Source organism: Arachis ipaensis, chromosome B07 (assembly GCF_000816755.2).
Source record: "Arachis ipaensis cultivar K30076 chromosome B07, Araip1.1, whole genome shotgun sequence".
In the NCBI taxonomy this organism is placed as follows: domain Eukaryota; kingdom Viridiplantae; phylum Streptophyta; class Magnoliopsida; order Fabales; family Fabaceae; genus Arachis; species Arachis ipaensis.
In genome coordinates, this window is record NC_029791.2 from 115518604 (window position 1) to 115533636 (window position 15033).

The 15033-nt window shown below is 35.0% G+C and overlaps 3 protein-coding genes across 6 annotated transcripts; 1 reads left to right on the plus strand and 2 right to left on the minus strand.

The window, feature by feature from the left end:
- LOC107605948 (ubiquitin-conjugating enzyme E2 10) lies at positions 2003-4820 on the minus strand. 2 transcript variants are annotated; one of them, XM_016307903.2, is made up of 5 exons: positions 4606-4820; positions 4407-4485; positions 3325-3452; positions 2837-2941; positions 2003-2413 (listed from the first exon to the last, which is right to left on the minus strand). In XM_016307903.2, the coding sequence occupies exons 2-5, from the start codon at positions 4474-4476 to the stop codon at positions 2270-2272; spliced, it is 447 nt and encodes a 148-aa protein (XP_016163389.1). In that variant the 5' UTR covers positions 4477-4485; positions 4606-4820; the 3' UTR covers positions 2003-2269. The 2 variants fall into 2 exon arrangements, with proteins under 2 accessions (XP_016163389.1, XP_020961972.1); XM_021106313.1 differs by having other exon boundaries at positions 4407-4514; positions 4606-4790.
- LOC107605949 (myosin heavy chain IB) lies at positions 5961-8447 on the plus strand. 2 transcript variants are annotated; one of them, XR_001612572.2, is made up of 5 exons: positions 5961-6332; positions 6414-6732; positions 7625-7683; positions 7840-7927; positions 8070-8447. XR_001612572.2 is itself a non-coding variant. In XM_016307904.2 (4 exons), exons 1-4 carry the CDS (start codon positions 6173-6175, stop codon positions 7869-7871), a joined length of 570 nt encoding a protein of 189 aa, XP_016163390.1. In that variant the 5' UTR covers positions 5961-6172; the 3' UTR covers positions 7872-8070. The 2 variants fall into 2 exon arrangements, 1 of the variants encoding a protein (XP_016163390.1); XM_016307904.2 differs by having other exon boundaries at positions 7840-8070.
- LOC107605950 (probable inactive receptor kinase At4g23740) lies at positions 9205-12566 on the minus strand. Of its 2 annotated transcripts, none has more exons than XM_016307906.2 (3): positions 12352-12566; positions 10636-11910; positions 9205-10167 (listed from the first exon to the last, which is right to left on the minus strand). In XM_016307906.2, the coding sequence occupies exons 2-3, from the start codon at positions 11867-11869 to the stop codon at positions 9503-9505; spliced, it is 1899 nt and encodes a 632-aa protein (XP_016163392.1). In that variant the 5' UTR covers positions 11870-11910; positions 12352-12566; the 3' UTR covers positions 9205-9502. The 2 variants fall into 2 exon arrangements, with proteins under 2 accessions (XP_016163392.1, XP_016163391.1); XM_016307905.2 differs by having other exon boundaries at positions 12236-12566.

Here is a 15033-nt window from a genome sequence, read left to right on the forward strand (position 1 = left end):
TTAACATTTATTATATTTGAACCAATTGATTAATCAAGGAAAATCTGATGTCTTTGAAAAAAGACTACAAATTTTTGTGCATGAAGAAACTACTCCATATCTTTCTTGACTATTTAATTTCTGATACACTCAACATGAAGTAACATATATAATATTTTTATATGATATAATTAATACCCGTGTGAGGGAATTTGATGCATGATACTGATCTCAACATTAATTAAAAGAACTAAAACGAAGAAGCATTTAAGATTACACCAAACGTTCTGGGCAGAAGATGGTGCAGAATCCTTACGATAAAATTTGGCTGCTGCAATTATATTGCAGTTGCAGGGAACTCTCAGTTATCATCTTACTCATCTAAATTCTCACCTGCCACTTCCTATTCATAAATCATAAATAAAAGCATCTAATCTTCTGTTGTGTCCTTGTTTATACCCAAAATTTCTGACAAATGGATGGAGATTCTCGTTATCAATGCAATTCTAGCAAACATTTGAAGTTAGTTGGGCATTCATGATGGGCTTAAGCTTGCTTTGATTTTCTTGGGTCCCTTTTTTTTGGTCAGGGATTTTCTTGGGTCCGAATTGGGCAGTTGGTATTGTTGAGTTATTGTCTTTATCGGCCTTAGTCGGTTTAGTATACATTATATTAATGGGCTGCGAAGCCCTATTATTCGTTATTGTTGGAGTCAGATACTTTCAGACCATCAAAGCTGTTAAGCCCAAAAAAGTGACATTGGTACACTCTAAAAGGGTTCAAATTCACGTATATGAAACTCTTATTCTGAAAATTAATGTTCTTAATCGTCATTGCCAGGTTCGGATGTTACAGATATATCGAGAGGGTAACAGAATGGCAGAGGTCTTGGGATATTCTAATGCTTTGGAACTTCATGTTTTTCTTAGTGCTCCTTGTGGGATTAATTCTTTGATTAGTGGCGATTCAAGAGAAGTGTCTTTTCCCTGTCTTATAATGTTCTCTTGTTTGTGCGGACTGTCTTATTTTCGAGAACTTTTAGAGGAAGTATAGGAAGCCAATAGAATATGTGTACAATGTGTATAATGGAGGTTTAGAGATGTCCGATTCAGTATTAGAGATATCATTAATGTTACATTTTCTTATCAGTTTAAGCTTTTGGAATGAGTGGTTGTATGATTAATATAATGTATACTAAACCGACTAAGGCCGATAAAGACGAGTTTTTAATGGTGTGAACTAAAATGTTTGCTAAAGACGAGTTTTTAATCTAAAATATCGAAGGCTTAAGTAATAAAACTGAACCATAAAGCATATATTTAACATAAACCAAAAAATAAAAAATGTCGAAATAAACAATTTAATTTACTTCCCGAATCTCTGAAGTCTGAACAGCCAAATGAAGGTTCAAGCAGTTGAACCACGTATTTGGATCTTCTAAAGTTTGAATTTCACTTTAAAGAGTAAAGTGTGATCTTCTACCCTTAAATAGTTTCTCTTTCATATTTATTCTTGGTCCCACCTATGAAATTAATGATGAGAGATCACACTTTACTCTCTAAAGTGAAATTCAAACTTTAGAGGATCCAAATCCGTTAAACCACCTATACCTGAATGACGAATTATTGGTGGTATAAGTAGCCGAGCCAGGCTTGAGATTCAAAGACTATGCGGGGGACATGTAGCAGCATTTTGAACTAAGTAAAGACCATGAGACCTGAAGAGTCGAGATGAGGACATAATGGACACTTGACAGTATGCCACTGTTGCCCTGTTAATGTGTGTACTACGTTGGCATACAAAGAATGAACAAGATCTTTCCTTAAATACACAACAGCAGACAACGTTAGGATAACTTTAATTCTTCGAAAGGTATTTCATAAAGATTTTTTTTAATTTTAAATTTATGTTGTAACAAAAACTTTGAAATTTTAGTTATAAAATTATTCTAATTGTATTTTGAACTTGATGAATAATAATCTTTCAATTCTTAAAACCATCCACCAATTAACAAGTTGATTGATGAGCCGTAGAGAGAATAATTAAATATATGCGGATGCCAGTGTCAACAAATATGAAGAAGAGAGCACACATTGAATTGGGCCACGTTTCACTGTTCTAAAATTAACATTTGCGATACAAACAGCGGAATAAACGTTTTCCCCTCGTTCTTAAGTAGAGAGACCTTAATTTGGTTACGATTAAAGACAACAAATATTCATACAAAGGACGTTTAGGCCTTAAACACTGCAAGTAAAAAGGCTCTCCCTCACAACATACCATGGGGAACTTAGCCCATGGCATATTTCTGGGTCCAGCTTCTGGCGGTTGACTCGTACTTGTTCCTGTCTGTCTTGTACATGTGGGCAATTTCAGGGACCAAAGGATCATCAGGGTTTGGGTCAGTCAACAGGGAGCAAATTGAAAGCAACACCTAAGGGCATAGGTATAGAAAGTGAACAATATTTAGTAGCAGTTTAACATCTTCAATAAAGGAGCTATAGAATGGCTATACTTAAATACAATATACATGAGGCAATTGTATCAGCCATACTGTTATCTACTTCATAATCCCAAACTTCATACAAATTAGCAATTATATTTATAGCAGAAAGAAAATTAAGATTAAGATTTCAGTATTAATTCATAGCCAGTTAGAGAGTTTACATCATCTTGTCATGTTCTTGTTAGGACATTAAAAAGAAAAAACTATGATAAGTGATTGCATCTAGTAAAACACCAATTTTTTTAACAACTAAGTAACACATCATTAGTAGTAGTCCCAAAAGGCCTTAGTTTTTTCTGAAATAGAATTAAGAGGGCTGCTTTCATCATGTGAAATTATTAAGAAACATACCTTGGAAATGGTCAGTGCAGGGCTCCACTGCTCCTTCAATATGTCAAGACAAATGCTTCCGTTGCTATTAATATTTGGGTGAAATACCTTTGTCCTGAATGCAACCTGTACAATATTCGCAATCCATGAGCATGGACATCATGATTGAAATATATAATATATACTAGCTAGGAGTATTGACCTAAAAAACCTACAGAGCAAACTAAAAGATTTAATCATTAATGGTTTTTAATTTTTAAATGCCAAATTGATTTATGATATTGAACTTATCCAGCTGACTCCACCTAAAACGAAGAGGATCATGTGCTGTTCTATACCACATAGAAAATGTATAGACAAGTATTATTTTCCCCTTGCCAAAGTTATTCCTCAAGAAACTTGAGATCAACAATTAGCATTTCAGTAAATAAGTGTTTAAGAATAAATATAGAATCGAAAACATTGAAGAAATTTTACATAATTAATTAGAACTTGATTTAATTACAAACCTTTGGTGGCTTAAAGGGATAATCCGGAGGGAAATGAATAGTGACTAGGAAAACACCTCCAGCATATGGACTGTCTGGAGGACCCATGATTGTTGCTTGCCAGTGAAACATATCCTCAGCAACAGGACCTGACAAAAGAGGAAATCGTGGATAAGTACACATTAATTACAAATGCCAGAAACACAAGAACTAGATTGGCTTATCCCTAATCCTAACATTAAGAGTACAAGATTGTATCTACCGCACTATCAACTAGTAAGCTCATCTATGATAACCAACAACAAACTTTCAACAATTCACACCAACTACATACTAATAATTCAAAGATTATAATAGTTCAAATAGGTTTATCTATTGGGCAACATTGATCATGGTCACCCTTCTACCAGAAAATAAAAGACATCGACATTAGGACACAGAAAAGGCTTGATTGTAAGACACTTGAATAAAAAAAAAAAGAATCAAGGATTCAAATGAGAAAAAAAAAAACTCAAAAATACCAGCGATCATATAGTTTGTTAAATTTGATAGGTGATGAACCACACGCAGAAAAACAAGGCTGCAGAAATTGCAACATTAATCAGCCCCCAAGCGAACCAATTCCAAATTTCTTCATACATAGGGTAGTCACTAAAGCAAACACGTGAGCCAATATCGTTTCCATTTATACTACTTATCCAACGGTATATAGACAAAAAAATACACGTCAACACATGATTATATCCTATTTCGCTAAAACATAAAAGTGCTTTGACCGCAACTATGCTTTCTTCAACAATCCACGCCCACGTAGAATCCTCAATGACGAAATTACAAACACGCCCATCGTAATAACACCTAGAGACTTTTAATATATGGAAAAAATAGCTTAATCCATTCATTCGCCTTTAGCATCACAGAGTCAATCGTTTTAAAGACATCAACGGCTATAGTTTCCATAACGAATATATAAACATCATCGCATACAAACACGAATATAAAATTCAAACATAAACAAATCAAAACAAAACAAAAACGAGGTATGAAAATTAAAAAAAAAAAAACAAAAGAATAATTAAAAATGAAATAAAAAGCTAGAGTACCGGCGCTGCAAGAGGTAGGAGGATCCTTCTGCAGATCCTTGAGCTCCTTCAAGATCCGCTTGGAAGCCATGGCCAAAACCTAACAAAAAACACAGAATCAGCTCAGATCTGAACAGATCACATCAGATCGGGTCAGATTGAAAGCGCAGAACGCAGAAAAAACACAGATCGAAAGCAACAGATGGTGATATCCTCTTACCGATAAAGCAAGCACAGATCCTCCTTGCGCCTTGTTTGGATTTTTGAGGAACGAACACCAACAACAACGAGAGAGGGAAAGAAGGAGAGAGAAAGTGAAATAGGAGAAAAAAAATTGAAAGGGAAGAAAACAAAGAGGAGAAAGAAGCGTATGTGTATTTTGGAAGAAGGAAATGACTTTTTATAAATGTCTGGTGCGGCTTGGGAATCGATCCGCAACCTTTAACCCCGTCTCCGCTTTTTCTTTTTTTGATAATTATTGTTATTATTATATTATAATATTGTTATTTGTTTAATTAATTTTAAAAAAATCTACTGCTAAATGCTATTATGTATTATTATTTATTTTATTGAAATTTTAGAGGGGTGTGTGGGACCTGGTTGGCGTTTTATGTACGAAATCCAATCCTTTTTTTCGCTGAGAGGTCAAAAAGTGGCACCCAAAATGAGCGGTCTTGAGCTTCGCCTCAGCTTCCCCTAACGCGGATTGGTTCATTGATTGGATCCCTCTGCCTCGCACGACGTCGTTTGGGTTTTCTACAACATTGTGCGTTGCGTGCGAGTGCGACCATTACATGTTAAAATTCCAAATGGTTCCTGAACTAATTTCATTAATGAAATTTCTCTGTTTTAGGTCGAGGATTCACTAATTGGTACAATTAGAATTTCAAAAACAAATTTAGTGTTCCAAGTTAATTTAGTACTTATTTTTATCTTTTTTATTTCCTACGTTCGGGCGCCTTTTTAATTTACCAGTTCCCGCCCTTGGTTTCTTCGCCTTATGACGTTGCAGCTGGTCTTTTCACCGCTTTGATTGTTCATTTGTTCCCGCTCTACGCTACTAAGCAGAACATAACGCAACCTTCTCTCTTTACTTGGCCATCTTTCATATCATGCATGTCTGTATCAACTATCAAGTTGCTTTCCTTTTTCACTAGTTGAACCACTTGAATGTTTTGCTTTTGTTTAATTGTTACTTGTTGTATTTTTAAAAAAAAAATTGTTAAGAGTTTAATTTTTTATGAATGCATATTAGTTGTTTTGCATTGTAATTAAATTAAGCTAAATATTTGTTTTTGTAAAATTCTTGAGTTAATGGTAATTGAGTAAAAAAATTATTCTTATGTGATAATATAATTAAATGTTGAAGTAAAGTTTAGCGTGCAAAGAAAATAAATTAGCCACTGGATCACAAAGTATTTTGAGTTAAATTGCATTTAAGTACATTAAATTTTAAAAGCATTGGAATGTTTATATGAATCAAATGAAGTAACTTCAAATATATTAAAGATATGATTTTTAATATATTAGCAAAATTCTAGAAGCAGTAATGATTTTAGTTTTTGGGACGTGAAAGTGAGAAAATGAGATGAAATTCAAAGCGTGCAATGATCAGCCGCCCAAAAGCGCGGGGTGGCTACGTATGAGCCAGCTGGACAACTCAGCCAGCCAGGTCACAGTTTCTTCCACGTGGGGTCCACCTCCACCTCCACCCGCATCGCATTCATCTCTGATCACTCTCCACTTTCGACGCCACCACTCCACGGACCCTCACACGCAACTTCACGATGCAGGACCTTCCCGAAAACGACGACATTCAAGATCAAGTTTCCGATTCGCTTCAACTTCAACCCGAACCGGACCCTCCAAAACCCACCAAGCTCTCAGAAGGAGACCACATCCACGTCGGTGCTCACCCTTTCATGATGGACGTCTTGCGCAAACAAGGTCCCTCTTCGTAATTTTCAATCTCACGGATTCGTTTCCCTAATCTACAAATCCTCAATGTAATTTCATATTTTTTGGCAGGGGATCAAGCGGTTCTGTTTGCCGATAAGGTTTTGAAGGTCACGGGATCGGGGAAGATGAAGAGCCGCATTCTTATAGCAACCGATTTCGCGATCTACATTTTCGATCTGGAGACCAATTCGCTGAAGCGGAGGATAGCTCTTGCGGCGGTTGATAAGATATGTATGAGTGAACTGATCGACCACTTCTTCGTCGTTGTAATCCCGACGGAGTATGATTTACTGCTTGTTAGCACTCGCAAGAGCGAAATCATCACTGCCTTTGTTGAAGCCACCATAAAAGCTTCTGATTATGAACTCGAAGTTGTTTCTTCCAATAAGTAAATTTCGAATTCGCTTTTTTGTTTTTATTATTGCATTGCGTATGGTGAATTTTATGTAACGTATTTCTAACCGTGATACTGGAAAATGTTTCCAATGTTGTGTAACGTATTGATGCCTTTCTTGTTTGGATTGCAACTTTGGGAGTGATTCTATGTTAGTCTCTGAGGACATTTAGAAGTTCAAGCAATTCTACATTTTGGAATTTTATGATCTGATAAAGATGAAAAGATCTTTTGTTTTCGCAATTTTTTTATATTTGTTTGTCTTTGTCATGGGTTACTTTGTTGAGCTGCATTGGCTTTTGATATGATGCTACTGATTGAAGTTTTACTTTACCTTACACCACGTATAACAAAGAGAAGGCCAGCAGGTCAATGTACTATTCCAACTGTTTCGTTGTTCTTCATCTTGGAATTATAAGATTTGGATGGTTATCTTGATGCTTACTGAAAAGGAAAACTCTTTCTGGTTGTAAATGAGAATGAGTTCTACTATTCTAGTAGTTTAGTTTTGCCATTTGACAGTCATCCCCGATTCATATATCCTAACTCCTCTGGCATTTCATTTTGTTTTCCATTTGGTTCATGCATTTCCCACAAATATATATCCAGAATGTCCATCCCATTATCCAAATTATGTTGCCCTAAACTCGTCCAGTTTTGCCTTAACGTGCATTCTCAGTACCTGGACTTAAGAAGTTGTTAGGGACGTATTAACTGAAACCATCTTACGAAATTTTACTAACAGCAAGTTCAAAATGGGTCTACTAATTTTCATTGAGTGTTCTGTTCTGTCTGAATTTCTGTTTTATTGTTGTAAAATCTGGTGACCATTATTATATTTAGCTTTTGTGAAACTTTCTGGTTTTAAATTGTAATTTCTTTGTAGGTTTGAGTATAATGCAGCAGCTGACTTGGTGAAGGAACTTGAATTTGAAGAAGTTGAAGGTATGTAGCAAAAGAAAATCTAATTCATTTTTTCGGTTTTTGTTTGGGGAGGGGAAGGGGGTGAACAATGATGTTGATTGCAGAGTTCTTCTATGTCTCTCCTTTTTATTTATTTATTTATTTATTTTTTCCTTCTTTTTTTCTTTGAAATTTCAGGGGGTGTGAAAACAAGAATTTTTAGGAAGTGAATTGTGGTTTGCATTTTCCTTAGGATGTCTGTAAACTTAGTAGGGCATACTTACAGGTAATTAGCTTTTCCTTTCATATGTTAATTCAACCACTCTTCTGATAGAAAAAAAATCTATATTCTGTAAGTTTTCACCTTGAAACCAGATTCAGCTGGATGTATGAAATATTGAAATGTGATTATATCAATTTTTTTACAGCTAAAAATGCAAGCATTAGCTGCTCACCCCGCTATATCTGTTCTGCTTTTTTCTTTTACATAGACGTTGGCATTTTGGTAGTCTAGTACTACCCACTATGTTGATGTTAAATTCACCTCAGTTTGTGATCTCCCCACCCCATAGCAGAGTTTTAGTTTTCATTGGCCTGATATCATCTGTGAAGTTGCAACTTGCAAACGCGGTTGATATATGCTGAAGTGAAATCTGAAGTGACTGGAAACAAAGCCTTTACAAACAGTATACACGGGGATGAAAGTAAAATTAATATTATTCGTTGTAGGATCCACTGTTGAGACATGTACCTATTCATGTTACTTTGAAAAATTCAGAATATATAACTAATAGCATAATTTTTGATACAGAATGAGCAGGCGCCTGAGTACCTTACCATTTAGTTTAAAAAATAAAAAATAAAAAATAAAACAAATAAAATAAAATAAAATTGTCAAGACTTATATTGGGTGCATCATACAGGATAATGGAGAGATTGAACAAGATGTAAATCATAGGATCCAAATAGGTTGGTCAAAATGGCGGAGTGCATCTGGTTTTATATGCGACAAAAAAGTGTCTTTAAAACTTAAAAGTAAATTATATTGCACCGTTATAAGACCGGCTATGCTTTATGGTACGGAGTGTTGGGCGGCTAAAGGGGAGCACGAACATAAGCTGAGTGTGACAGAGATAAAGATGTTGAGATGGATGAGTGGTCATACGCGATTGGATAAAATAAGGAATGAATATATAAGGGAGAGAGTTGGAGTAGCACCTATTGTAGAAAAGATGGTTGAATCGCGTCTCAGGTGGTTTGGACATGTGAGAAGAAGACCGATAGAACATCCAGTCAGGAGGGTGGATGAGATGGAAGATGGACAAAGGGCAAAAGGCAGAGGAAGACCTAAGAAGACCATCCATGAGGTGGTCAAACGAGATCTACATGTAAACGGTCTCTCTGTAGACATGATACATGACAGAGCAATGGCGAGCCGACCCCACTTAGTGGGACAAGGCTTTGTTGTTGTTATTTGTTGTAAAATTGCCAAGACTTATAATCAGTCCTTCTGGGTGATGGTCCAAATCAGAGAACAAGGTGATTCCTCAGCCCCAAGTAAAATGGGATAAATGATAAGTATTCTTTCACGTTCTCTTATTTGCGTGATTTAGAGTTTTTATCACCATATCTTCGCCACTGTAAAGCTTCCATTACGTTATTACTATTAACAATTTAACACACGAAAAGAAAAATACCCTGACTACACGATACAATATAGAATATAATAGCCACTACCAGCTAAATCCGATAGCTTAAATCAGCACTAATTAATAATTATCTTACTAAATTCATAGACCTGCTTGATCAAATTCCACTTCCCCGAGTTAAGAATCAAGTTGAAACTGAAACGTTGATTGAATTACATTGCCGATGTAGAAGCCACCATCATGTCAACTGCATAAGTTGTTGGAGTAGAAACTTCTGATCTAGATCCAGTGGAAGGTGGATTTCCAGTGTTTACACGACGAATTTCCTCCATCATTCTCACCACCTCTGTCATGTTCGGTCTCTGATCCGGTATTCTTGAGGCACAAGCCATCCCTATTTGCAGCATCTCCACCATTTCTTCCTCTATATTCGGATACCTCAGAAGCTCCACATCAAACACCTCTGCAGTCCATTCTTCTCTGACCACAGAATTCACCCATCTAACCAAATGCATAACTTCCTCGCCTCCGGCAGCAGGTACTGGTGACTTCCCTGTCAGAAGCTCGAGTACTAGGACCCCGAAAGCATAGACATCAGATGCATGTGTTGATTTTCGGGTGTCAGTTACTTCTGGGGCACGGTATCCAGCAGCACGTGTTGCAGGTGCAGGCAATGGACTCATCAGGGTTGCCAAACCGGTGTCCGATACACAACCGTATCCTTGTGAGTTGAGGAAGATGTTTGAGGCTTTTATGTTTCCATGAACTAGTTTCCCTCCGTGTTGAGCATGGATGTGAGCAATGGCTCTTGCTGCGCCTATTGCGATTCTTAGACGGCTCTCCCAGTCTAAAGGGATTCTTCCTTCCCCTCTTTTTCCTGCATAATGTAGATGGAATATCATACTTGAGATTAGCCACTTCTCTAGGAAAATTACACGTTGGATCCAACTTTGCTATAGTGATAAAAAATATCATACTTGCCATTGAGTCACAGCAGTAATAAACTTACAATTAATTTGAGGATAAAATGTTCAGTTTTTCTTAATTACCTCAGACTTAGCTCAACAGAACAAAGCTCATGAAGTTGCACTAAACATCTAGTTTGTTAAGACAAAGGCATGGTTAAAAAGAAGACAATTCCTGTTAAAAGACACTCCCTCCATTTCCTATTATCTGTCACTGAAGAAACATTGAGGATGTACAAAAAATGTGACAATGACAGATAAAAAAGAATAGAGGGAATAGCTGAAAAGCAACAAACATAACCTGTTGGGAAGAATTATAGAAACTCATATCATTTAACTACAAGTTTTCAGATAAAGAGAGGAGAAAAGGTTCAGCATACCATGCAACAATGCAGAAACGCTGCCTTGTTGATAGAAATCATATACTATGAGTTTCTCCTCCTTTGAGTAGTAATATGCCCTTAATGCATCCACATTGTCATGCTTAATTCTCCCCACAATTTCCATTTGCTGTTCAAATTCTCTTTTTCCAGCTGTAACCTCTTTCAATCTCTTCACCACCACTGTGGTATTCTCATCTAGAGAAGCCTTATATGTCATGCCGAATGTCCCCTTTCCTAGAATCTCAGCAGAAGCTCTCAGTAGATCCTCTAAGTCAAATGCAAGACTGCAACCTTCAAAGAACACAATCTTGTTCTTGTCCTGAGACTCTTGGCTATCAGAAGATTGCTTCTTCAGAGGAACTTCTTTTTTCTTGGACTCAACGGGTAGCTCATTTTCGTTGCTTTTCTCATACATGCACGCAATCATGAAGGCTGCAACCACAGCAAATCCAAGCACACAAGCACCAATTATGATAGCCAACAGCGTTTGCTCGCTGATCCTGTTGTGTTTCTTCTTAGCTGGTTGATCATTGGGCGGTTGCAGGGGAATTGCAGGTGAAAGGGCATTTCCATAGGTAAGATTATTGTTACCAGCAAAGTCCCTAATTGGAAATCTAAGAAGGGATTTAGGAACAACACCACTAAGATTATTGTTTGCCAAATCAAGCTCTTTGAGACTAGGAATATTGAGATCAGGTATTTCACCAGAAAGTGAATTGTTGGCAAGGATTAATGATTCGAGATGAGTCATATTCGAAATTGAAAAAGGTATGGTACCATTGAAAAAGTTGTTAGATAAATTCAATATTGTAAGACTATTCCAAACTGAGAAATTCAATGGCAGAGGGCCAGAAATCTTGTTGGATTGGAGATAGAGGCTTGTTAAGTTCTTCAGCTCAGAGAAATCATTAGGGAAAGGACCAGTTATACCATTTGAATGAAGACTCAGAATCTGAAGCTCTGAAAGGTGACCAAGAGTGTTGTTTGGGATTTGACCACTTAATCCGGCCGCTGGCAACCGGAGTGCGATAACTCTGGACCGGCCGGCGTTGCATGTCACTCCTCTCCAGCTTGTGCATACAGAAGAATTCTCATTCCAGTTGAGATTATAAGGGTGGTTCATGTTGTGAAGGAAATCAAGCAAGGCTTGTTTATCTTCCACTGGCTCAGCTCCAACAATGAACAAAATTGATGCTGAGAAAATGAACAAGAGGCATAACTTCTTGTCCATTTTCTTGGTTTGAAGATCGTTCCTCAAAATGTTGGCAAAATCTACATGAAAAATGAAATGATAACAATAGAGTATTAGAGAATTCAAGAGTTGCAATTGATATCTATCCAAATGTGAATCACAGACAAAGAAGTATGATGCTTATTTGAGTGTAAGCTACGCATTTCAAATATATCATCTTTTTTTTGGCTATTTTATAAGTGTGTGACTTAAGAGGCTAATTAACACTATATATTATTATTAAGTTTCTTGTTAGTCAAATTAAGCTGCTCATGTTTGACATGGAATTAACATCACTAAAAAAGTTTTCTGACATAAATATGTAAGATAAAAAATATAAAAAAAAAGGGAAAAAATAATACTTACAACTCATCTCTAGATCCCAAAATTCATCAATAACAAGAAAAAGTGATGAATAAGATTTGTGGGGGTGGGGGGGTTATCAAGAAAACCATACTACATGATTATATACTGGTCCATACGGTTTCAGAAGCAGTTAAAGATTTGTGGAAATCCAAGGCAAATTGTATCATAGCAATGATGGTTGGTGTATTGGTAGTGATGGAAGATGAGCTGTATAAGCCTTGGAAGAACAGCAGCAGATCACATGCACAATTGAAGTAAGAGAAACTCAATTCAGTAATCATTAAGAAACCAGCACACAAATGATTATTATTTTATGCCGCATAAATAGGAGGGTGCATATGGAGGACCCATTACTCTAATTAAACAAATATAGAACCTTGTATATAGCTATATGTGTGTTTTTTTTTCTATAATAGAGAGAAAATAAACTTTTTTTGTCTCTGGCTATCTGTGTGAAAGACAAAATAATTCTTTATAATTTAAAAATATCTAATCAATTTATAATTATTTAAATAATTGGTCTAATTAATTTTTAATTAGTTAAATAATTGATCTAAATGATTCTTGTAAACAGTGACTTGTTGATATGTTAAGGATTACTTAGACTAATTACTTAAATGATTAGAAATCAAATATGAATTTTCAAATTGTGAATAACTATTTTATTTTTCGAATAAATGATCAGGTATCAAAAAGAGTATTTTTTCTATAATAAATATTCTATAAGTAATGTTTTTTTTATGTTTTCTAATTTCTTAAGCCTAATTTACACGTTATGTGACCATTGGGATGTTTAATTTATTAAATTCTAGGGAAAAAATTTTCAGTCAAAGAATTATCGTTCAATGAGAGGAAAAAGTTTTAATTAGTAATACTAATCAAAATGGTAGGTCAGACTGGTTAGTTTGCTATAGTATTCTTCTTCAGTTTGTTTTACCAAACTACCAGTAATTAGTGTGCTATAGTATACAAATTGAAAATATAATTGCGTTGACATTGGATGATATTGTTAATCCACCAAAAGAGAGGGATTATTTTAAATTTGTATTCTTCTTCAGTTAGGCACAGCAAGTTTCTGCCGGCTACAAAGCTTAAGTAAAGCCACTAAATCACGAAAACTGGATCATACAGCATGAAATAATAATAGGTAAAAACTCAGATGAAGTTCACTTCATGTGAAGTTGATACTTGAGAGTCGTTAGATGAAAATTTAGTCAAATTATTTAACGGCTATCAAGTATTAACTTCACGTGAAATCGACTGTACCTGAGTTTCCACCACTACAACAATAATAATAATAATCTATCTAACGAAATTAATTCTCAATAACTTCTAAAAGAAATAAAAGTTCGTTAAAGAACAAAGTGTTAATCTAAAATTTTTTAGGTCCAATTTAAATATTTTAATTAATAAAAAATTGTTTGTGCTTAATTTTGGAACTCTCGTAATAATGCATGGGATGGGACATGCAGACAAATTCTTCAACCTTAATAATTGGTTGGGAGAATTAGGAGAAAAATCGAGACATATATTCAGCGATTAATTCCCAACCAATAATAAGGGTTAATAAACATCCTCAAAATAATTGAATACAAATAGATGATACTCTAAAGCAGTTTAATACAAAAGGATTCTTATCAGTGTATGTTAAAGTCAATTTATCATGCCTAAATTGGTCAACGAGAGCTTCATTGGTTCATGAGAATGTGATTTGAGAGCAGTTGAAAGTTAAAATGGAAGGTTTACTACTAGCACGAATATATTATTATTGTTATTTTTATGACAATAATTTATATTCGACCATGCTTTTGTCCCACCAAATTGCATAAGCTCAAGTAATAAAATACAACTAATTAAAATATATTATCACTGTAACCACAAGAATGAATAGCGCTCTGATCTTTTCTATTCTTAAATAAAGGGTGTGGGCATGGGTGGATGTTAGTTCTTGGTGTAGTATTAAAAGAACAATTAAAAAGATCTAGTATCGTTTTTGTCCCCAACAGTTGGGGTAAGTCCTATTTGTGTCCCTAATGTTTAAATCGTCCTATTTGTATCCCTAACGTTTATAAAAGTGATTCAATGTTATCCTACTATCAATTATACTAACAAATCATATTATATTTTTAATTATTCTTACTTGAATGTATTCATTCTCAATTAGGTCTCACTTGGATGTGTTCGATTTTAATATAATACCCACTATTTGTTTATTCAATTATGTCCATAGAGAAGTGAATTATGTAAATGTTGTAGGAATTAGTTTCAACTTTTGATAAGCTATTTTTCGGAGTGGATCATCGATTCTATCCCAGACATTTGTATTCTAACTTTAAGAAGAGATTTTTAAAATTCAAACTAAAGCGTTCATGATGTGTAATTGACGGCAGGATAATATTGAATCACTTTTACAAATGTTAAGGATACAAATAGGACGATTTAAACGTTAAGAACACAAATAAAATTTACCCCAAACGTTAGGGACAAAAACAATACTTTACTCAATTTTCAATTGTTTTTCTAACTACTTATGAGAAGCTATCTAAAAATAATGTTGTGATGCAAGATGCAACACATGTACCTTAGGTAGTATTTGTTTTGAAGTTCTGGCTAGCAAATTGAGATACAGTATTATGTTTGTTGATTTAGAGATTGGTATTAAAATTTTTGTCTCTGTTATTCAAATTTTAGTATTTCAGTACCTCCAAAAATAGAAATACGGGGGACTAAAATTTTTAGAGACAGAAACTGAAATTTTAATAACATTTTATATCTAAAATACCTTTATTTCAATTAAT